At 59.2% G+C, this 23,312-nt stretch overlaps 1 protein-coding gene across 2 annotated transcripts in view; it reads left to right on the plus strand.

The window, feature by feature from the left end:
• LOC144722415 (receptor-type tyrosine-protein phosphatase kappa-like) overlaps positions 1 to 23,312 on the plus strand; it is a 146,555-nt gene that overhangs the window by 113,977 nt on the left and 9,266 nt on the right. For both annotated transcript variants that reach the window (XM_078600660.1, XM_078600661.1), the window contains 8 exons: positions 2,743 to 3,083; positions 5,165 to 5,252; positions 8,835 to 8,911; positions 14,180 to 14,216; positions 15,080 to 15,177; positions 19,654 to 19,770; positions 20,191 to 20,345; positions 22,288 to 22,423. In XM_078600660.1, the coding sequence (XP_078456786.1) occupies positions 2,743 to 3,083; positions 5,165 to 5,252; positions 8,835 to 8,911; positions 14,180 to 14,216; positions 15,080 to 15,177; positions 19,654 to 19,770; positions 20,191 to 20,345; positions 22,288 to 22,423 (1,049 nt within the window). The remainder of the gene's footprint in view (positions 1 to 2,742; positions 3,084 to 5,164; positions 5,253 to 8,834; positions 8,912 to 14,179; positions 14,217 to 15,079; positions 15,178 to 19,653; positions 19,771 to 20,190; positions 20,346 to 22,287; positions 22,424 to 23,312) is intronic.

Below are 23,312 nucleotides of genomic sequence, written 5' to 3' on the forward strand. Positions count from 1 at the left end.
TTCTGAGAGTGTCTCTTCATTCCACAGCAAGTCCCATGTTGTTTTGTATGTCAGAGGTGGCCACCTTGCCGATCCCCACCGGCCCGGCGGGCCCCAGTCACCGGGCTCTGCCGCGAGTCGCAATGTTTGCGCAGCACCTGCAGCAGCGGCGCCACGGTCACGCAGGCGCCGCGAGAGAGCGGAATTCTAATTAACAGAGCCGCACTCACGCCGAGCACAATTTAATGACCGTAATTATATAATTATTTGGTTCAATTAAATAACGTTCCCGCAGGGAGGTGCGGGCGCGCGCGCCACGCTCGCTCGTGTGAGCCCCGTCCCACGCACCTCCCCGCTAACGAGCCGAGTGGTGTGTCGGCCACGCCGGGGGGCTCGGGAGCGATGAGCCGGAGCCACCTCTGCCGGAAGCGCAAATTGAAACGATGCAGGAACCGCCGCCCGAGCAGTTTGGACACGCGCAATCGTGGGGGGGGGGCGGGGGGCAGGGGGGGGCGAGAGGGGGGTCAGTGACCAATCTTGGTCACTTGCGCTGCTCCATTACTCGAGCTTTCACAGAACGGCTGCCCGATCGTGCCGACCTGTTCTCGCTCACTCACGCCCGCTAATGCCCGCTAACGAATGTTCCGGACTTGGGCTGCCTCGACGACAACAGCCGTCCAGAATCAGACTCAGAATCTTTATTTAAACTGGAGGAATGCGATGAGCAATGGAGCTCTTAGTCACAGCTCAGCAAGGTAAGTCCATGGGTCTCTATTTGAGTCTGAGTGTGCAGACTCCACGTGCAGATGGAGGAGTGAGAGCCCTGCAGACAGGCAGAGATACACAAAGAGACAGATGCAGAGAGATGGAGAGACATGGGGAGAGATGGAGAAACACGGAGCTACAGACACATAGCAAGATGGACAGAAATTACGAACAGGGATGGACACAGAAGAAAGAAGAGATTGCCACCGAGAGACAGGGCCAGACGCAGAGCGAGAGAAACGCGTAGGAATAAGAGAGACGCACAGACAGACGGAGTGCCATGGAGAGAGGGCAACATCTCGCACACACACACGTGCATGCGAATCCGGCGCTAACACAGCGCGTTTGCACGTTAGCGTAATAATCTCTTGCGGCGCCAACACGCACCACTCCACACCGTCCCACCCTTACCGCCGGCACCGGCGCCCTCGACTCCACGCCAGGCGGAGTGACCTTTCCCGGTGAAATACCAGGCTGACATTCAGAGCGAGAGGGAGGGGGTGTGCCAAACGCCGCACTGCCCACAGCAACCGCTGCCCCCACCTACCCTCCGCACCCTCCTGTACCCCCATTTCCCCCCCCCCAACGCCCCCCACCACCGATTACCCCCCTCAGAATGATGGACCAATCGCTCGAGACCGAGCACCTTGGCAAAGCGAACTTGGGTTGAGATGAAACCGCGCGAGACTCTCCGTGCCGGCTCCGTGGTGGAACCCTCCACGGTGAAACCCTCCGCGGTGAGCTGGAACCGCGAGGCTCGTCGCGTACGATCACGACGAAGCCCGGCAAGGCAGATGGGGGGCCGGGGTGGCGGCGGCAGCAAAGGGAGGGAACGCACCCGGAGGTGCGCCATGCGCCACGAAGATGGATTGTGCCATCGCATGTGCGCGCGTGAGAGTCGGAGGCAACTTGGGTGCCAGGCCATCACCAAATGGTTGCGAGATCCTGGTCGATGATGACGATGAGGCTGAAGCGTGTCGGCGCATTGGCGTATGTCTGCGTGCGAGACCCGGGGCTGTCGCGCAGCTCGCTGGCGCTGCCGCTCTGCTCCGTGCTGACGAGGCCTGGCAGCTGAACTTTGCGTGAACGCGAGCGCTCGGCCAGCAGCGTAATGTCACCTCGCCTCTAATTAGCTTTCCGACCACTGCTTGCAAAAGACCAACAGCAGGAAGTGATTATAATCACTTGATTATTATAATTTATTATTGTTGCGCTTACCCTTGGGTCCATGGTTGCAATGAACCGCGGCTCACCAAGCAACTTCACCGCTCGCACAACCACAACTCGCGTGGTCGCTGTGGCGCCGCATGGCGCCGCGTGGCGCCGCGTGGCATGGGGCAGTTGGCTTCACCGTAACGCCGCTCCGTAAACCGCGGCCTTTCGGAGTGCCGTAAATGGCCCGGCACGTCCGTAACCACGGCCGCCGACGGCGCCCAACCACGGCGCCCAACCACGGCGCCCAATCACGGCGCCCAACCACGGCGCCCAACCACGGCGCCCAACCACGGCGCCCAATCACGGCGCACGGCACGGGCACCACCGCGGAGCTCGCCAGAACCGAGTTCCCCATCCAGTGCCGTCTCGCCGCCACCGTTTTGATGGCGCCGGCGTGGGACGTTATCGGCGCCGTGTCTGATTGATGCCGTGGCGGATCGTGGCTTTTGAGCGGCGGTTGGGGTGTTGGTTGTTGCCGAGGTGGTGCGGTGATGGTCTGTGTGTGCCTGGCTTCCAGCCCACGACGCTGTGTTTAATCCAGACTCTGAGTCGGCAGGGTAGGGGTGCCGGGCAGGGCTTTATGCCGATAAGCGGGAGACGCTGCGGTAAACACCGGTCCAGTCCACAGGAATGTGGAATTTCCACCGTTGCCTCAGGGCTGGCAATGAGGAAATCGCTGCTCACCGCCGTGCGAACCGGAGGCCACTTAAAGGGACCTCAGAAGTAGTTCTGTAATATCCGCTTCTAAAATCCCTTCATCCCCCCCCCTCGCTTCCCGCACAGACGATGGCTGTGGGGGGCCCCTCGTCGAGGCGAGCGGCTCCCAGGGCCCGTCGGGGCCCGCGCCCCCCTACCCGCACCACGGGCAGCCACCCATCCCCCAGCAGCTCCCCCCGCCGGGGGGAGGAGGGGGGCACGGCGCCCGCGCGCCGCACTGCCACGGGACGGGCGGGGGCCAGCGGGGGCCGCGGGCCTCGTGCCCGGCGTGGCGGGGCCCCGAGCGCGTGCCCGAGTCCCCGTACCACACGGGGCAGCTGCACCCGGCCATCCGGGTCAACGACCTCCTGCAACACATCGAGCAGATGAAGCTGGGCGAGGGCTACGGCTTCAAGGAGGAGTACGAGGTGTGTGGGAGGGGCGCGGGGGGGACGGGGTGGGAGTGTGCGCGTGCGTGGACCATTGTGTGCGTGCGTTCGTTAGCTTTTCTGCGCGCGCGTGTGTGTGCACGCCAGTGTGTGTAAGAGCACGTGTGTGTATGAGCACCTGTGTGTGTGTCCGAGCACGTGTGTGTGTGTGTACGAGCACGTGTGTGTATATAGCATGTGTGTGTGTGTACGATCACGTGTGTGTGTATATATACGCACGCGTGTGTATATGAGCATGTGTGTGTGCGCACGAGACAGCGCATGCCTAATTTAGCGCCATCAATTATGCACACCTTCATTTGTGAACTGGGCCGCAACATTGACTCTGCGTGTGTTTGTATTTCTCCTCCACGAAACTCGGATCCCCTCTTCTTGGCACCGATTAATAATGCAGATTTCATCAGCACTGCTACTCAAACAGCTCTGGCGTGCGAGCCAACCCTAACTCCTAATCCTTAACAGCTAACCCTAACCCTGGTGTTTGAGCCACCCCGAACCCAATCCTCCTTTTACCGTCGGAGGCCATGGCATTTGACGATGCCCGGCAAAAACAGTCGCATCGTTAGCCTCGGTCTGGAACTACGGTCCCTGCCACCATCCTTTAAAAAAAGAACTGGAGTAAATAAGCCAGCACACTGAAGTCTGTGGATCTCTACGAGTCTCTGTGGCCGAGTGCCTCTCAGTATAGTCGCTGTCGAGTGTGCAGGCTGTGCAATTGCACCAAGCCACGGGTCAGAGGGGGGCCCCCATTTCATCCCTCGTGCCAGGGCCCACGTGGTGACGCTACCACGCCACCGCCTGCGGACCGAACGTGGCCGCCGTGCGCGCCGTGGCCGCCGTGACCGCCGTGGCCGCCGTGGCCGTGTCGCGTACCGAGATGCGCCCGCGTGTCGTTGCGCTCCCCGAATCGTCATTGTTTTGTTTTCATCCCTCGCCCACGGGCATGGGCACCGGGACAAGACAGCCGCGATGGTTCCGCTGCAAAAACTGCCCCGGAATTTTCAATTTGCCCCGAGTGTCGCTCGTCAGCGGTGCGTCCCCGCGGAGCGTGGGGCGAGAGGGGTGAGAGGGGAAGGTGGGAGAGTTGGGAGCGAGTTGCCATGCCGCCTGATGGGACACGACAGAGCCCTCGCCCCTGAACCCTCCTCGCCCCCACCGCCACCCCCTGACTCCTGGGCCGATGACACACACCGAAGCAAAAGTGCTTTCCTGCTCACAGCACCGAGCCAGCGGTGGACATTACGCGTTCCTACATCGGGGCAAGATTCCTCAAAGAATAACCGGTGTTGACATCCCCACAAAGTGGTACTCATTTTATTGATCCGAGGAGGATGATGCGCCAAGTTAACCCCCAACCAGGAGTTGAACTCGTGACCTTTTGACCACGAGCATCTCGCTCTGCCGCTGGGCCACCCAGCCAGATCTACGTCGCAATCCGGGTTTACGTTTCTCACCAAATCCTTTCCGGGCCGCTGGTAGGCGAGAGTAGGCGACACGCGACTCGCAACCCATAGCGAGAGGTGCTGGGGTTGGCGTCCCCCCCCCCCCTGGGAGGCGTCCCCCCACCTGGGAGGCGTCTCTTCTGCGTGGACCCGGCTCCTGTCCGGCGATGACGTCCAAGCGCACTCCGCAGGTTGTTTTGGGGGTTTTTTGGATTCGAGTTTGTCCGGGGAAGTGCGCGCACATATGCGTGCGTGCGTGCGTGCGGGGGGAGCGGTGGCGGAGGGGTTAGCGCACTGCATCATAATAAACCCTGTGAACTGAGCGTGAGTACCGACTGTGGTCGGGAGTGGTGCTGGCCACACCACAGTCCCATTCGCCGTGCCGGCCGTCATAGGTGCTCGCTAACAATGGTTGCCCCAACAGTCTATTGCATGTGTTTGTGTATTTGTGTGCATGTGTACGTGTGTGTGCGCGTGTGGCGCATGTTAAGCGCGCTTTGTGAAAACGATTCGTGCGCAAAATGGGAGCGCTCTGCACCTCCTGCACTTGACCTTACACATCTCTCGCTCTCCTCTCGCTCCTCTCTTCCCTCCCTCCCACCCTGCCCATCTCTCCAGAGTTTCTTTGAAGGGCAGTCGGCGTCGTGGACCGTGGCCAAGCGGGAGGAGAACCGTCCCAAGAACCGCTACGGAAACATCATCGCCTGTAAGTGCTTGACCCCGCCAGGTCGCGGATCCCCGCTCGATCTCCCCCCTCGATCTCCCCCCTCGATCTCCCCCCTCGATCTCCCCCCTCGATCCCCCGGGAGGACCTGGGATCACTCGGTGCCACTCATCGCCTCGGGTCACGCGTGAGATCTCTCACTCGGCCGAGAGATAGCAGCGGCGGCGGCGCGCAGAGCATGAGCTGGAGTCCGGTGGGGACGACTTAAGCTCCGTACGCATTTGTTCGTCCCTGCTGCTCGAGCGGCACGGGGGGTGCGGGGGATCTTGCGAGGGGCGACAGTGTCGCTTGAGATGGAATCCCAGGTTCCTTCTCCATGCGACGGCGTGACGAACGTGACACTCGCGGTGCCAATGATATTACGTGTATGCAATGAAGGCGGTGATTGTGGTGATGGCCGCGGTGGTGATGATGATGATGATGATAGTAGTGACCATGACAGAAATGATGGTTGCGCTCATGGACCGAGTGCCCATTTGCACCGCACACCACGTGGGCACCCGTCTGCCATCAGGGACCGTGTAGACACCTCTGTTGGGCCTTGACGTTGGACCCTCGGTGATGCCATCCATCCATCACCCATTGTGGGGCCTTGGCCATGGATGGAGTCGGCCCTGAGAGTGGATCCTGGGGTAGGGATGGATGGGGTAGGGATGGATGGGGTAGGGATGGATGGGGTAGGGATGGATGGGGTAGGGATGGATGGGGTAGGGATGGATGGGGTAGGGATGGATGGGGTAGGGATGGATGGGGTAGGGATGGATGGGGTAGGGATGGACGGGGTAGGGATGGACGGAGTAGGGATGGACGGGGTAGGGATAGATGGAGTAGGGATGGACGGGGTAGGGATGGACGGGGTAGGGTTGGATGGGGTAGGGGTGGATGGGGTAGGGATAGATGGAGTAGGGATGGACGGGGTAGGGATGGACGGGGTAGGGATGGATGGGGTAGGGATGGATGGGGTAGGGATGGACGGGGTAGGGATGGACGGGGTAGGGATGGATGGGGTAGGGATGGATGGGGTAGGGATGGATGGGGTAGGGGTGGATGGGGTAGGGATGGACGGGGTAGGGATGGATGGGGTAGGGATGGACGGGGTAGGGATGGACGGAGTAGGGATGGATGGAGTAGGGATGGACGGAGTAGGGATGGATGGGGTAGGGATAGATGGAGTAGGGGTGGACGGAGTAGGGATGGATGGGGTAGGGATGGACGGAGTAGGGATGGATGGAGAAGGGATGGACGGAGTAGGGATGGATGGGGTAGGGATAGATGGAGTAGGGATGGACGGGGTAGGGATGGACGGGGTAGGGTTGGATGGGGTAGGGGTGGATGGGGTAGGGATGGATGGGGTAGGGGTGGATGGGGTAGGGGTGGATGGGGTAGGGGTGGATGGGGTAGGGGTGGATGGGGTAGGGGTGGATGGGGTAGGGGTGGGTGGGGTAGGGGTGGGTGGGGTAGGGGTGGGTGGGGTAGGGGTGGGTGGGGTAGGGGTGGATGGGGTAGGGGTGGATGGGGTAGGGATGGACGGGGTAGGGATGGACGGGGTAGGGATGGACGGGGTAGGGATGGACGGGGTAGGGATGGACGGGGTAGGGATGGACGGGGTAGGGTTGGACGGGGTAGGGGTGGACGGGGTAGGGGTGGACGGGGTAGGGGTGGACGGGGTAGGGGTGGACGGGGTAGGGGTGGACGGGGTAGGGGTGGACGGGGTAGGGGTGGACGGGGTAGGGGTGGGTGGGGTAGGGGTGGGTGGGGTAGGGGTGGGTGGGGTAGGGGTGGGTGGGGTAGGGGTGGATGGGGTAGGGGTGGGTGGGGTAGGGGTGGGTGGGGTAGGGGTGGATGGGGTAGGGGTGGATGGGGTAGGGGTGGATGGGGTAGGGGTGGATGGGGTAGGGGTGGATGGGGTAGGGGTGGATGGGGTAGGGGTGGATGGGGTAGGGGTGGATGGGGTAGGGGTGGATGGGGTAGGGGTGGATGGGGTAGGGGTGGACGGGCCCTGGGGCGGCCGGCCTGCGGCAGGACTTCACTGAGTCGGGATCGGGGTTACTGATGATGGCCCCGGTGGTTTCCCGGTGGGTGAATGCCCCTCGCCCTCCCCCCAATACCCCCCCACCCCTCCCCCACCTCCTTCCCCAGCCACGCTCATCATCATTATCACTAAGACTCCACTTATAATTACATTTCAAGAGGAATGTTTTTTCTGCGTAGAACAAAATCCCGATTAGTATTCCCTGCTTTTATTATTTAGCCTTTTTCATATATATGTATATATATATACGTGTGTGTGTGTGGCGCATAGATTATTCGGCACTCCCGAATGAGTGCCTGTGGCTTACGCAGCAGCGCTGGCTGTGTGTGTGCCGGACAAAAGGCGGTGAATCTGCGTCGAGATGGCCGCAGTCCGCTCGCACAACACCGACAAACTCCGCGTGAGCCGCGCCGTGGATATCGCTGCCGTCCTTACTGGGACGAAAACTGAAAAGTGCCCAAAGAAACTAAAATAAAAAAATGATTGTACCAGGTAAGGGCCCCCTGAGCTCTAGAGCTCTTTTTCCGAAGCGACCTGGCCACAAATGATAGCCCAACGAAGTGGCTTGTCATCACGCGGACATTTATTGCAGCCAATTACTCCATTCGCGTGACGGTGATTCTAAATGTGGAGGGAGAACCCCGGCGTGGAGCGGCACGCACCCGGACCGACCGCGAGAGACCGAGAAAGAGAGGAGCACCCGGAAAACGTGTGCAGCTCAGGGACATGGGCCTTTGGCCCCTGCGCCAGGCCGCCTCGTGGCAGCGCTCGCCGGGGGGGGGGGGGGGGCCGGCGAGCAAGGTGCTGGGCGGATTGTTGCGTCGCCATCCCGTGAGAGGCGGTGACGACTTGCAGAGGAGGCCTTCATCCAGCAGTGGATTGATCATGGCCGACGATGACGATGACTGTCATTGGAAGTTTCACAAGCACGGAGGCGCAGCGTGAATCGGCTTCGCGTGCCGTCTTCGTTCACCTGCGTGAAATTCATGTTTGCTCTTTTATTTAAATGCAAATCATCGCAGCGTCTCACTCCACGGCATCGATACACATGCATGCACGCGTCAACACACGCGTGCACGCACGCACGCGTGTGCGTGTGTGTTCTCCACAGTGCTCACAGGAGTGGATGTCACTAGCAAGGAGCGCCTGGTGAATGTGTGTGTGTGTACGTGTGTGTACGTGTGGGACTCTCAGTACTTGCCCCAATGCTGTCGCATTCTATATGGGGGATCTTTACCTTTTAACATGTGTCGGGCATGGTAATGTAGTGGTTGGCGTGCTCCACTACGAACCCGGCAACACGGTTTCAATTCCCGCCCGTGGTTCACACCGGCGGCGACTGATATTAGAACGAGTGCCCGAGCCCATCGGTCGACTCGGCATCAAATGAGTGGCTGGTGTGGAGTGTGATCATCAGCACTGCGGAGACGAAGGTGGCCAGGCGCGGTGCCGGTAGCAAGAGGCGCTCGCTAACAGCACTTGCCTCGAGTCTCTATGTAAGCTACGTGGGGGATCCTTGTCTTTGTGTGCAGACGACCACTCGCGAGTCGTGCTTCAGCCAACAAACGGAGATCCGAGCTCCGACTACATCAACGCCAACTACATTGACGTGAGTGCACCCAGCCCCCCACCACCCCGCCTCTCACCACCCCGCCCCCCACCACCCCACCCCCCACCACCCCGCCCCCCACCACCCTGCCCCCTACCACCCTGCCCTCCACCATCCCGGCCCCCACCACCCCGCCCCCCCACCCCCCTGCCAACCACCGCCACCAACCTGATGGCCCTGCATCATCGCGAGCGTGGTTTAGAGGCCAAGTTAGCAGAGAGCAAACAAATGCTCCGTGGAGTAGCCAAGGGGGTCCACGTGGAGTAGCCAAGGGGTCTGTGTGGAGTATCCAGGGGGTCTGTGTGGAGTAGCCAAGGGGGTCTGTGTGGAGTAGCCAAGGGGGTCTGTGTGGAGTAGCCAGGGGGTCTGTGTGGAGTAGCCAAGGGGTCTATGTGGAGTAGCCAAGGGGGTCTGTGTGGAGTAGCCAGGGGGTCTGTGTGGAGTAGCCAAGGGGTCTATGTGGAGTAGCCAAGGGGGTCTGTGTGGAGTAGCCAAGGGGGTCTGTGTGGAGTAGCCAAGGGGTCCACGTGGAGTAACCAAGGGGGTCCACGTGGAGTAGCCAAGGGGTCTGTGTGGAGTATCCAGGGGGTCTGTGTGGAGTAGCCAAGGGGGTCTGTGTGGAGTAGCCAAGGGGGTCTGTGTGGAGTAGCCAGGGGGTCTGTGTGGAGTAGCCAAGGGGTCTATGTGGAGTAGCCAAGGGGGTCTGTGTGGAGTAGCCAGGGGGTCTGTGTGGAGTAGCCAAGGGGTCTATGTGGAGTAGCCAAGGGGGTCTGTGTGGAGTAGCCAGGGGGTCTGTGTGGAGTAGCCAAGGGGTCTATGTGGAGTAGCCAAGGGGGTCTGTGTGGAGTAGCCAAGGGGGTCTGTGTGGAGTAGCCAAGGGGTCCACGTGGAGTAACCAAGGGGGTCCACGTGGAGTAGCCAAGGGGTCTGTGTGGAGTATCCAGGGGGTCTGTGTGGAGTAGCCAAGGGGGTCTGTGTGGAGTAGCCAAGGGGGTCTGTGTGGAGTAGCCAGGGGGTCTGTGTGGAGTAGCCAAGGGGTCTATGTGGAGTAGCCAAGGGGGTCTGTGTGGAGTAGCCAGGGGGTCTATGTGGAGTAGCCAAGGGGGTCTGTGTGGAGTAGCCAAGGGGGTCTGTGTGGAGTAGCCAAGGGGTCCACGTGGAGTAACCAAGGGGGTCCACGTGGAGTAGCCAAGGGGGTCTGTGTGGAGTAGCCAAGGGGTCCACGTGGAGTAACCAAGGGGGTCCACGTGGAGTAGCCAAGGGGGTCTGTGTGGAGTAGCCAAGGGGGTTTATGTGGAGTCACCAAGGGGGTGCACGTGGAGTAGCCAGGGGGTCCACGTGGAGTAGCCAGGGGGTCTGTGTGGAGTAGCCAAGGGGTCCACGTGGAGTCACCAAGGGGTCCATGTGGAGTCACAAAGGGGTCCACGTGAAGTCACCAAGGGGGTGCACGTGGAGTAGCCAGGGGGTCTATGTGGAGTAGCCAGGGGGGATATTGATTGAGAGGTCATGGCACAGCCTCGCATTCCTCTGTCCATAAACCAGGGAAGAGGCAGCCATCTCTTCTCCCCCCCCGCCACCCCCCATGTTCAAATCTCTGTCTCCTCCTCCTACTGCTGCTGCTGTGGATGCTGTGGATGGGTAGGTGTGCTGCTGCAGCAGCGGTAACCTGGTGAGTTGGTCCCTCTGTTTCTCTGTCTCTACGTCTGTCCGTCTCTCCGTGTTTGTCTTCCCATCTGTCCATCCTCGCGTTTCTGCCAGTACACCCCCACCCCCCCAGCCCCACTCTCGCTGGGTTTCCACTTAGAATTTCGCAGGGATATGTTTTTATTTATCGGATAAGCATTGTGTAGTTATGTTCCGAAGGTTGAACACAACAACAATTGATGGGATAGACACAAAATAAATGGCACATCCTTTAAAAACGTATTAAGGGAGCAGTGTCACAGTGGTTAGCGAACACTGTGCTTCAATCCTAGCATATTGTGATTTGATTCCCAGACGTGGCCCACAGCAGGAGAGAGTGATGTATGAGCCGGTTCTGCGCCACGAGGGTGGTGAAATAAACTAAAATAATCCCCGCGATTGATACGACATGGGGAGGTTTCCATCCAGCAGTGGAATTACAAAGTTACATTTTTTTAAACCGTATTCCCCCTTGAGGCAAGGACGTTGATATATATTTAAGTGATGCCAATTGGACACAAAATTAGAGGAAGGGAAGTGTTTGTTTGGTGTGAGTGCTTCTAATTGGACACCCAGTGAATGTTCGACTCATTGTGTAACTCACGTTGGGGCGTTGGAATGGAGGTGCATGCGCAGGAAGCCTGCAACGCTGTTGTAAGATAGGGCAAGCCACTTGGGGTTTGGGAATTGGAGGTAGGGATGGGTGGGACAGACGGGCAGCGTGGAGGAAGCAGAGGTGAGGTCACTGAGATGGGCACGGCAGTGGCACGCAGAGGTCGGGGACCAAGGGGAAGAGGATACCCCGAGCCAGACGACGTCACGCTGTCGGCGACGAGCTTCGAGTTCACAAGCACCGCAGGATCTAGCGGAAGGAAGGAAGCAATCGCGGGGAGTGGCGGCATCGGCCGTGATGACCCCATGGCCTTGAAGCGGTGGAGCACGTCGCGTCCGTGCGGGTGCGGAGCGAGCCAGGCCAAGGTTCGCTCTGCAGTAGCGAGAGAGCTTGGGGGATTGGGCGCGGATCGGTGGCGTAGCGGCGTTGGCACGATGAGCCCTGGTGCAAGGACCACCGCCAGTCCAATTCCGCCTCCCGCCCACTCTTCACAGCCCGATGCCTGGGCCCTGGGGCAGTCGCACCCCCTGCAGGCACGACAGCCGTGCCGCCTCCTTGTTCAGTGGCCACAGCGGGGGCCGGGGCGGACAACGGCGGGCGGGGGGGGCGGCATTGGAATTCGCGCCCAGGTTCGCAGGCGAAGGGGTGGAAGCAGAGTTTGTGCCGGGGTCGGCGTTGAGGATGTTCACACCGAAATAATCTCTTGAATATTTAAGACGTGAGCCGCTGCGCAATATATTATAGAGCAGTGGGGTTTTCAAGGTCTGGAGAGGGGGAGCGATCTTCGGACGGAGTCGGGGCTGTTGCGCTGACGGCGTGCTGGGTGTGGGGGGGGGGCGCAGGCAAGCGGACGAGCGTGGGGGGGGGGGGGTGTGGGGGGTCAGGGGGGCAGCTGGGGGCAGCTGGGGGCAGGTGGTGGGGGGCGCGCGAGCATGCCGGCTTGTGATTATGTCTGAGAGTTATACGCTTCCTCCTGGGATGGGACATTTCCATAAGACGAGAGATTCCGCGTGCGTGCCTGTGTGTATGTGTGCGTGCGAGCGTGTCTCAAAGTACCCATCCCTCGTGCTTGCATGCGTAAATGTGTCCATTCCTCCGCATGTGTGTGTGTGTGCCCTTATTTGTTTTGCGTACACGTGTGTGTGTGTGCGTACGTTCACCTCGTGTCACCTTATTCCACTGCCCCTCCCGGTTGCTGTGCACGCACATGCTGCGTCTTGGCGCGGCACAGTCTGCGTGTTGGCATGCGCGCATTGATACGTCCGAATAGCACAAGCACACGCATGTCGATCATGTACTGCGTGGAAACACAGGATGCTCCTTGTTTTTCCACCGATTCACGGATTACGATCGATTCTTACGCTCACGGTGCTGATGCGATGCTCGGTGCGTGCGGTGGCCTAGAGGTTGGCGCGCTGCACTGTTCACCCGGTGACCTGAGTTCCGTTCCTGTCCAAGACTAACATGAGCGGCGAGCGATATCTGAACCGGTCTTGGGGTCCACGTCCTTCACCGACCCACGCACGCTGACCGGCGTGGTGAAGTATGGCTAAAACAACTTGCGCGACCGACTCGGAATTTGGAGGCCTTCATCGAGCAATGGATCGACAATCGTGGGTCGGTGACGTGGCCCAGCTCGCTGTAGCGTGTCGCAGAGGTTCGCGGTTCGAATCCACAAGCGGACTGCGTCAGAGTAGCGTTCCCACGCAGGTGCACGCTTTTGCTGGGCTGGGGGGGGTGCCTCAATTGCCTTGAAACTTCCAGGTGAGAGCCCCCTTCAGGTACGGGGGGTGGGGGGTTAAACGCAAAGAGCTGTGGGGGGGGGAATGATTTTTCATGACGACAGTGAAGGATCGAAAATTGCGGAAGCTGAAACAAGTTTATGACAGAATAATGAAATGTAAGTTAGGCGAGCTGTTTTTAATTAAAGGCGATGTGCGATAATTTAATGTAAATTAGGAATGCGCTTGAAGCGGCATCTTCATCATCGTTATATCAGCCACAAAAACATCTGCTTCCTCCCGGAACCCTCGAAGCGATGGGAGGTGAGGTGGTACACAGTGTACACAGTGTACGTGGTGTGCGTGGTGTGCGTGGTGTACGTGGTGTGCGTGGTGTACTCGGTGTGCGCGGTGTGCGTGGTGTGCGCGGTGTGCGCGGTGTACGCGGTGTACGCGGTGTGCGCGGTGTGCGCGGTGTGCGCGGTGTGCGCGGTGTACGCGGTGTGCGCGGTGTACGTGGTGTACGCGGTGTGCGCGGTGTGCGCGGTGTGCGCGGTGTGCGCGGTGTACGCGGTGTACGCGGTGTGCGCGGTGTGCGCGGTGTGCGCGGTGTACGCGGTGTGCGCGGTGTGCGCGGTGTGCGCGGTGTGCGCGGTGTGCGCGGTGCGCGTGGTGCGCGTTGTGTGCGTGGTGTGCGTGGTGTACGTGGTATGCGTGGTGTACGTTGTGTACAACACTGTGCCACCTCCCATCGCTTCGAGGGTTCCGGGAGGGAGCAGGGCCCTGGGCGCGTTGCGGGAGCGGCCGCGGCGTCACGGGCACGGCAGAGCGAACGCCATCGCCTCCTCCTCGCCTCCTCCTCGCTTCCCCCACCGCCGCACGCGGCTCCGGTGGACGTCGAGTTGCCGTGCGCTCCGCGCGACCCGCGCCGCCCGTTAGCTTCGTCGCCCTGATGGGCCTCCGCATTAATCACCGTCCCCCCGCCTCGCCGTGCGCCCCGAGGTGGCGGCAAAGCGATGTCGCCGAGCGTCCGGCGAACAATTTATAAACGCCTCGTTTCCCCGCGTCGCCCTCGCTCTCCGTCTCTCTCTGTCCGTCTCACTGTTCCTATCTCTCTCTCTCTGTGTGTGTCCATTGCTCTCCCTCTCTCTCTCTGCCTGTGTCTCTCCGCGCTCTCCGTCTCTCTTGCCGTGTGTCTCTCTCTTACTCTCTCTGTCTCGCTCCCTCTCCCCGTGTCGCCCCACTCTGCAGGGCTACCACCGAACTCACCACTACATCGCGACGCAAGGTGAGAAGGGCGCGCGAGCACACATTCTCCTGCCATCGCCGTCGCTCATCATCATCAGCCATGATCAATCCACTGCTGGATGAAGGCCTCCCCAAGCGGTCTTCGCTTCTGACGATCCTGCGACGTGATATTTCGTTGCTCCATCTCCACGTTGGATTTCTCACCGCCTTCGGCCGCATTTCCTCCTTGGACTGCAACCCATCATTAGTCTCATCTCTCCGCGTCTATTTGGCTATTTCCACGTCTGCTCTGAAGTTTGTGTGACCATTGTAAGCGGCTGGTCTTCGCCGAGAGTGTTGATGGTATACGTATGTATCTTTTTTTGTTGCGAGCAATTGTAATTGGAGAAGTGAGCGTTGTTTTAAGGGATTGCGTAACATTAAGTTTTCATTCCAGAGCATCTCAGATCACTTAGGGACTCGACACCTGGATCGTAAATCAGAGCCGGTTTCTCCTAGCTTGATACACGCGCGTAGGGTCAGTCACGCAGAAATCTATTATTTACAAATGATGCAAATGTAATGCTAACGTTACCTTCCAGCTGACGGAGCGAATGCGAATGTCCGTACGAGACGGACCGAACAGCAAACAACACAAACGAGATTGTCAAACGAGACAAACGCGAATTGATTGAATCGCGACCCTGAATTATGATAATTTATGTAGTCAAGTCTGCGGTGGGAGGTGTTTGTATCCATGCAAGGTAAGGTGGAGACCCTGACCCAGACAGTGGGGGCGATAAGACCGTGAGAGCGGTCCCTGGAGGTCTGGCGTGGCCTGTTGAGAGATCTCGGAGAAGGAAGGATGGCGTCGTGGTGGCTTCTTGACCCCGCCGTCGTGTTTGTGTCACGGCGTTCACGCAGGGCCCCTCCCGGAGACCGTCTACGACTTCTGGCGCATGGTCTGGCAGGAGCACTCTGCCTCGGTGGTGATGCTCACCAACCTGGTGGAGGTCGGGCGGGTAAGCGGTCGCGCTGCTCACCGCCCACATCGCCAGCCCCTCCCCTCTCTCCACCCCCCGTCGCCTCTTCAGCCTCACCTCCTCGCACCACCACCTTGCCTCCCCTGCCCATCACCTTCCGCGCCTTGTCGCCCTCTGACCTTCCTCGGCCCCACACCCCAGTGTACACACCGTCACCCTCCCGACACTCGCGTACTTGACGTATCGTTGGTTTACGAGCCCTGCTCAGGTAGAACATCCGCCCACGCTGCGCCGTTCAGTACCCCTCCTGCCAAGGAAACGTGGAATTCCCATCGAACGTAGCCAACCGTGCTTATCAGAGGTGCCGGGAAAGACAACAAACTAAACACAGCGGCGAGTAACGAGCCAATTTTCACGTTGCTCCCCCTGGTGCGGTGAACTCTGCCGACGAGGGGTTAATGTTCTCTCCCTCGAGAGAGAAAGAGAGAGTCCATTAAACTTGCCGGGCCTCATGTTCTCAACAATTTGGCGACATTTGTTCGTAATCTCGGCGTGGCGCCGGGCGTTGTTTTTGTTTGAAATGAAAGACATTCATTTGGCCGATCTTGTCGCTAAATTATTTTGTGCCGGAGCTGCGAGGGAGGGGGCAAAGGGGAGGGGAATGGGGAGGGGGGGGGCACCAGCCCCGCCCTTCACGGGGGCCAGACCACCTGCATTATTACAATCCGTTCCGTGGTCGAGCCTCTGATTTGCTCTAATGGACCAAGAATGTTATTCTAATTGCAATAAGGGAGCCCCCGTCTCTCCGCTCAAATGCAGCTTTGCTTTATTCCCCCTTTCATTCGAGGCCCTTGCACTCGTAATGAAATACCCACAAATTGCGGTCAATTATTCATGAATAATAATCTAATCGTGCACACATAATTTCCGCCCGCTTGTAAGATTTCCCATTAAATCATGAAATTTCATCAGACGCCCGACACTCAGAAGATCAGGCGATCGGATATCATCCCCCCCCCTCAACCCGTGACCCCCAGCGTAACCCTTTATATGACCCCCTTCTCACACCCCTGCCCCCCAAACTCAAATGGTCTTTGCTTAGCATTCACAAGTGTCCACACACACACGCACGTTGTCTTACGCACTTACTTTATCATGCGTACGCACGCACGCACACGCACAAGTGCGCACGCAGTCAAGCATGTACGTGCAAGTGTAACAAGACAAAGATCCCCCATATAGCTTTAAAATGCCGTTGGGGCAAGTGCTGTTCGCGAACGCCTATCTATGAAGGCCGGCACGGCACACGAAGGGGTGGGTGGTCAGCACCACGCCCGGCCGCCTTTGTCTCCCCAGTGGCGATGTTTGCGTATGGCACCAGGTACTCATTTGAGGCGACCTCGGGGAGGCCCAGGACAGATTCAGAATGTTGTTAGCGACGTTGGCCACCGCCCCTTCGTCATACATGTACGCACACATGCGCGCAGCCTTAGCCGTGCACTCTCACACGCAGCCACCCTCTCTCGCGTCTACGTGCTTGTGCGCGCATCCACGCGTGTTCCTGCGTGGTTGCGATTGGCACCGGAACGGGGAGAGTAATTTTCCGAGCGCTTGGCAGAGCAAAGAAATTATTTTTTATAAAAGTGCGTGAGAGCCGTGCGCCTCCCGAATCGTAATTCGCTTGTTGGGGGGAGGGGGGCGCGGGTTATTTATTTTATTTCCCCCTCTTCTCTCCCTCCTGGTTCTAACATGACGGATTCGTTAAGGGCGGCGGATTCGCTCTGACCGGAGCCAAGCGCCGAGCGGCGCCCACAGCGAGCGCGATGTCCGGCGGTCGTCGTTTGCCGCTCGAACCGTCGTCTTGGTCGATGTTCACGCGAGTGAGGAGCGGTGCGCGTGGTGTGCCGCCCTCCCCGTCCCAGCGCTCGGCAGTGCACGGAAGTGTGGCCATCCAGACCCCACGACCGACACGGCGTGGGGAGTCCTTCATGCAGCAGTCGAGTGGCGAAGGGCTTTCAAGTGTTATGATAAAAAGAATTTCAGTTGCACTTTAGCGGTCACGTCATTATTGCAGCTATTAAATGCGGAACTCCAAAACGTAGCAGTGCGCTACTTGGTGACGGACAGCGGGGCGCAGAAGAGGACATCGCAGAACTACTGCCGAAGTCACTTTTGATTGGCCTCTATGGTGGACGTCAGGAGGAGGGAGAAGAGAGCGCGGTGGGGGGAGGGGGGTGGGGGTTGGTGCAGAGAGGGCAGGGTGCCCTGCCCTGCGGGTGGGGGCAGGGCCCTGCCCAGCAGGCCGGGGCGCTGCTCCCCCTCCCCTCAGCTGCTCACTCCCCCGCAGCCGTTGCGCTAAAGGGTCCACAGCGCACGTCGTTTGTGAATTGCAGTACGACGCGGATTTGTATTTGTTCATTCATTCTGAGACGGAAGTTAATGAAGCCCCCATTCCAGTGCGGCAGTGCAGACAAAGGTCCGCCGTGTAGCCTTCATAGACTGTTGGGGCAAGTGCTGTTGGCGAGTAGCACCTATGAAGGCCGGCACAGCACACAAGGGGTCGGTGGCCAGTACCACGCCCGGCCGCCTTTGTCTCCCTAGTGGCGATGATTACGCACACCATCTGGTACTCATTTGAGGCTGAGTCGACCTAGAGGAGGCCCAGAACCCTGTGAGGTAAAAGTAATTGGTGTTGGTCGTGAGCGGGAATCGAACTCGGGCCGCCGGGTTCGTAGTGCAGCGCGCGACCGCTCCCCACAAGGTACCGATCCTCCACTTAGCCTTATGAGCACTGCTGTTAGCGAGCACCTATTAAGGCCAGCAGGGTGGGGGTGGTGTGCACCGGTCACGTTCACTCCATTACCGGCTTCAATGGGCACTCGCTCACTCCGGCGGTGAGCCCCGGCAGCTAACCGAGCGAGCCAGAGAGCTCCGTCTCGCTGGCTCCGTCTCGCTGGCTCCGTCTCGCTGGGTCTGTGCGCCACAGAGCGGAGGAGAGCCCCGCGTTGACCGCCCTCAGTTTGGCCGTCTCGGCCCGCGGATCTCGCGTACGGCAGTCGGTAAACGCCGACTCGCTTCACACTGGAGGCGGTGTCAACCTCCTGACTAAAGTTGGCATTTACACAACCGGTCGCGCTGCCCCCGTGCCCCCGGCTCCCACGAGGGTTTATTTGTCCTTACGTGTACTTTGTACGAAGAGAACGGTCATCATAATAATGCTGGGCTCGAGTCACCAGATAATGAATCCACAGTGAACATTTTTACAGAGCAGTGCAACTCTCCGTGTCGGACACGTGGAAGCGGATGTCACAGAGCCACCTCTGAGATCCCTTTGTCCGAGTGATGTGTGGTCTGCGTAGTAAAACAGACAATTCGCCTCCTTTTCAACTCCATTCCTCCGCATGCAGCCTGATCGGCCCCACGGCCTTCTGGTTCGCACACAGTAGAGGGGCAGCACTTTCCTTCCAGCTGCTCGGCCAGAGCGACAAGGTTTGTTTGGCCTCATTGGTGATGGGGCTGGCACCCTCGGCTCACTCCTCTTGGGAACTCGGTTGGGTCGCTGCAGTTGGGCGGCTTGATACCCGGATTCGAACCCAGACTCTCGGCAGGGCCGCTCGGCGCTCCGACCTCTGAACCGCCCCGAGGGTTGATCAAGTCTCGGCGCTCAAATTAATGTGGGGCGGTGCTCATCTCCATCGGCAGCAGTGGAAATTCCAGATTCTTGTGACAAGTGCAGGATGGAAGAGCAAGCATTGAGTACCACAAAGTGGTGCTCGTTTTATCTCCCCTCGGTGGAGGATGAGGATGATAGGGACGATGAATAAGTTGTCAAATGTCAACCCTCAGCCGGGATTTGAACCGGTATGCCTCAGGTGCAGTAACAGAGATTTTCAAATTTTCCAATCTCATTTTCTGAAGTGTGGAATGGAGATGCATGTGGGCGAGCGGCTGATTGCCGTGTATGTTTGTGTGCTCATTTGCTCAAATGTGGTAAATTGCTAGCGTGCTTGTGTGAGTCAGTGTCGTTTCAGCCGTCCTTTCACGGGAATTAGAGAGCTGTGGAATAAGGCCGAGAATAACATTCCATGTCCGTGTCTTCGTGCATGTGTGTGCGCGTGTGTGTGCGCGTGTGTGTGCGCGTGTGTGCGCGTGTGTCCTTTTGTGTGTGCATGTGTGTACTCTATTGGGAGCAGTAGTGCAGCGGTTAGCGTGCTGCACTACGAACTTGGCTACCCGAGTTCGATTTCCGCTCACGGCCAACACCGGTGACGATTACCTGAACCGGTCATGTGCCTCCCCTAGGTCGACTTAGCCTCAACGTGAGTACCTTGTGCAGTGTGTAAACATTACCGCTCTGGAGAAAAAGGGATGTGCCGTGCCGGCCTTCATAGGTGCCACTCGCTAACAACACTTGCCCCGACAGTCTGTTAAGGCTAGACAGGGGATCTCTGTCTTTGTGTACATGCACGTGTCCGTGTATATGCGTTCGTTCGTGCACGCGTGTTCTACTGGCAGGTGAAGTGCTGCAAGTACTGGGCGGACGAGTGCGAGGTTTACAATGACGTCAAGGTGACGCTCGTGGCCACCGAGATGCTCGCCGAGTACATCATCCGCACGTTCAGCATCGAGCGGGTGAGGCTCACGGACACGTGGACAGTTACACGCAGACACACCGACAGTTACACACAGACACACGGACAGTTACACACAGACCCACGGACAGTTACACACAGACCCACGGGCAGTTACACACAGACACACCGGCAGTTACACGCAGACACACGGGCAGTTACACGCAGACACACGGAATGTACAGTTACACACGGACGCACGGACAATTATGGACATGCAGCAGTGGATCATCATGACTGACGATACTGCGTGCGTGCGTGCGTGTGTGCGTGCGTGCGTTCGTGCATGCGTGTGTGCGTGCGTGTGTGCGTGCGTGTGTGCGTGTGTGCGTGCGTGTGTGCGTGCGTGTGTGCGTGCGTGTGTTCGTGTGTGTGTGCGTGCGTGCGTGTGTGTGTGCGTGCGTGCGTGCGTGCGGAGCAGGCGGGCTGCCCCGAGGTGCGCGAGGTCCGCCACTTCCACTTCACGAGCTGGCCGGACCACGGCGTGCCATACCATGCCACGGGGCTGCTCGCGTTCGTACGCCGCGTCAAGGCGCTCAACCCGCCCGACGCGGGGCCCTGCGTCGTGCACTGCAGGTGAGGAGGGGGGAGAGCGGGGGGGGCTGGCCTCACCACATCGCTCGCCCCTGCAGTCCGTTGAAGGCTGCACGTTGTGGGTGCCGTCTCTGTTTCTGCTGTGTGTGGGGGGACGGCAGTGTTACACTTTCTTTTTTACTATATTTTTTTCACCAGGTAAGGCCCACGCTTAGCCGTTTAGCAACCTGGCTATCACACATCATAGCTCGACGAAGTGGCTTATCGTCACTTGGAAGTTTATGAGGCCAAATACTCTGAATGCACATTGATTCTAATGTGGAGGGAAAAAACCTGAGGACCCGGGGGGAAAATCGCAATCTCCAAATACATAGCAGTCAGAGTCGGGATCGAAACAACGACCTCCTGCATACCTGGTGATGTAGTTAACATCTCGCCACCGTGGCGCCCATAAGGGTTAGAGCACCGCGCAATGAGCCACACACGCGTGTACACAAAGACAAAGATGCCCCGTGTAGCCTGCATAGTCTGTGAAGGGAAGTGCTGTTAGTGAGCACCCACGTAGGACAGCACGGCACCTAATTGGGCCGGTGTGGCCAGCACCACGACCGGCCACCTTCATCTCCCCCTTGCCAATGTTTTACATGACGTGGCACACACTCGGCATTCATTTAAGGCCAAGTCACCCTCGGGGTGGGAAGCCCAGGATCGGTTTGGACAATCCCCACCAATGATCGCCGTGGTCACGCATCCCCAACAGCACGCACACACCGAGAACCACCTCTCACACGAAACCCACGTGTTCTCTTCCTGGTCACGGCTAACGTCAGTGGCGAGCGACATGAGAGCCGTCGTGATCCGTGCCTTGCACGTTGCACGTGCTGGCGGTGGCGGCGGTGGTGGCGGCAGTAGCGGTAGCGGCGGTGGTGGTGGCGGTGCGGGGCGATGCTCCGTCACGACCTTCCCCGACATTGCCGATCTCCCGCCCCGCTGGGCTCCCAGCCAATTAGCGATGCAAATTACACCGTGAAGAGCCCTTAAAGGGATTGCTTCCCAAAATTTGATTTACAAACTGCGCAATTCTCAAAGAGATGCAAATACTTCCCAACCCTCCTCCAGGGGACCCCTTGCCTGAGTAACGCACTCGCGGCACACGTGTGTGCGTGCGCAGTACACGTGTGTGTGTGTGTGCGCAGTACACGTGTGTGTGTGTGTGTGTGCGCAGTACACGTGTGTGTGTGCGTGCGCAGTACACGTGTGTGTGTGTGTGTGTGCGCAGTACACGTGTGTGTGTGTGTGTGCGTGCGTGCGCAGTACACGTGTGTGTGTGCGTGCGCAGTACACATGTGCCCGTCGGCGCGTGCTTGTGTGCTGGTCTTGGGCCTCCCCTAGGTCAAATTGGCCTCAAATGAGTACGTGTTGTAGTGTGTAAATATCAGCACCGGGAATAAAAGACAGCCAGGCGTGGTGCTGGCCACATCACCCCCTCCACACACACTTGGCCTTAATAGGTGCTCGGACCAATTGCGTACGAGTTTATGTGTGTCCGTTTGCGCCTGTGTGTGCATGTGTTTGAAATTTTGTTTAATTAAAAATCACAATCAGCGCATATAATAGGAAGATAATGTGCCGATTTCATCCGAGATGAAATCGGCACATTGTGTGTGAATGACGTGCGTGTGTGTGTGCGCGTTTGCCTGTGCGCTAGTGCCCTAGTGTGTGCTTGTGCATCTGTACTTGTGTATGCGTGTGTGTGCCCGTCCGCGCAGCGCGTTACCAACCCGGCGAGACGAGTTCAATTCCCGGCCACGGCTCGCGTCACCGTCGAGCGGCACCTGAACTGGTCCTGAGCCACCTCGAGCGTGTAAAGACATCAGGGGAGACAAAGGCGGCCGGGTGTGGTGGCGGCCACACCACCCCTCGCTATCGTGGCACTTTCCCCAACAGTCTGCTGTCGTGTATTCGTGCGTCTGTGCGTGCGTAGCGCGGGAGCAGGCCGTACGGGTTGCTTCATGGTGATCGACATCACGCTGGACATGGCGGAGAAGGAGGGCGTCGTGGACATCTACAACTGCGTGCAGGAGCTGCGCTCGCGCCGCGTCAACACGGTGCAGACCGAGGCAAGCGGCGAGCGCACGACACACAGGAGACACGTGGCTCCCTCGAGATCCTCCACGCGCTCTCCTAGCTCTCCCCTCTCATCTCCCTTTACTCGCCTCCACGCACTCTCCTAGCTCTCCCCTCTCATCTCCCTTTACTCGCCTCCACGCACTCTCCGACCTCCACGGTGTGGAGGGGCTCCGTGGGTTCCCTCAAGTAGAGGTCCGTCCGCCAGCAGGCGGCGGGGACGAGCCACTGCACAGTTGCACGTCTTCCTTTCCTACCAGTCGGCAAACGCCGTTCTCTGCCGCAGAGCCAATTTTCCAGCTCGTTAGGCTAATGGGCTGCGAGGGAGCGGAGCGGAGGGCTGCCCTCCGACCCCTCGGCCCCGCTGAGTAATTACCACCGGCCCCGGCGCGCTAATCGCCGGCAAGCGTCTTATTAACCTCGTCGCCGCCAATTAGCACGCAGACGCCCCTCGTCCCTGGCTGTCCACGAGAGCTCTCTCTCGCCGGGGCCCCCAGCGCCATGCCAGAGGAAACGTTGGGCCGGGCGGGGACTGCGCCGCCGTGCGTTCATGACGGCGTCGGCCCGAGTCTACCGCACGGCGGCTCGGTGGAGCCCGGGGGGTTCACGGCGGCTCAGCGCTCACGGCCCGGCCAGGCTCCAGAGTCGCTCGGCACTCGGAGCGGAGTCGGATGCAGAGGGGTTAAATCACTCGCTCGACCGTCCCCTCCCTCCGCCCCGTCCTCCACCACCCCCACCCCACCAATCCCCCCCCCCACCTCGCCATCAGCACCTGGGCACCCCGATCACCGTGGAATGTGTTTACTTCCATTTGATTCACATAAAGAATTTCCTTGTCGGGCCGCTGTCTTTTTTAACTGGAATGTGGTGGAGTTCTGCTGC

Source organism: Lampetra planeri, chromosome 14 (assembly GCF_965212315.1).
Source record: "Lampetra planeri chromosome 14, kcLamPlan1.2.h2, whole genome shotgun sequence".
In the NCBI taxonomy this organism is placed as follows: Eukaryota; Metazoa; Chordata; class Hyperoartia; order Petromyzontiformes; family Petromyzontidae; genus Lampetra; species Lampetra planeri.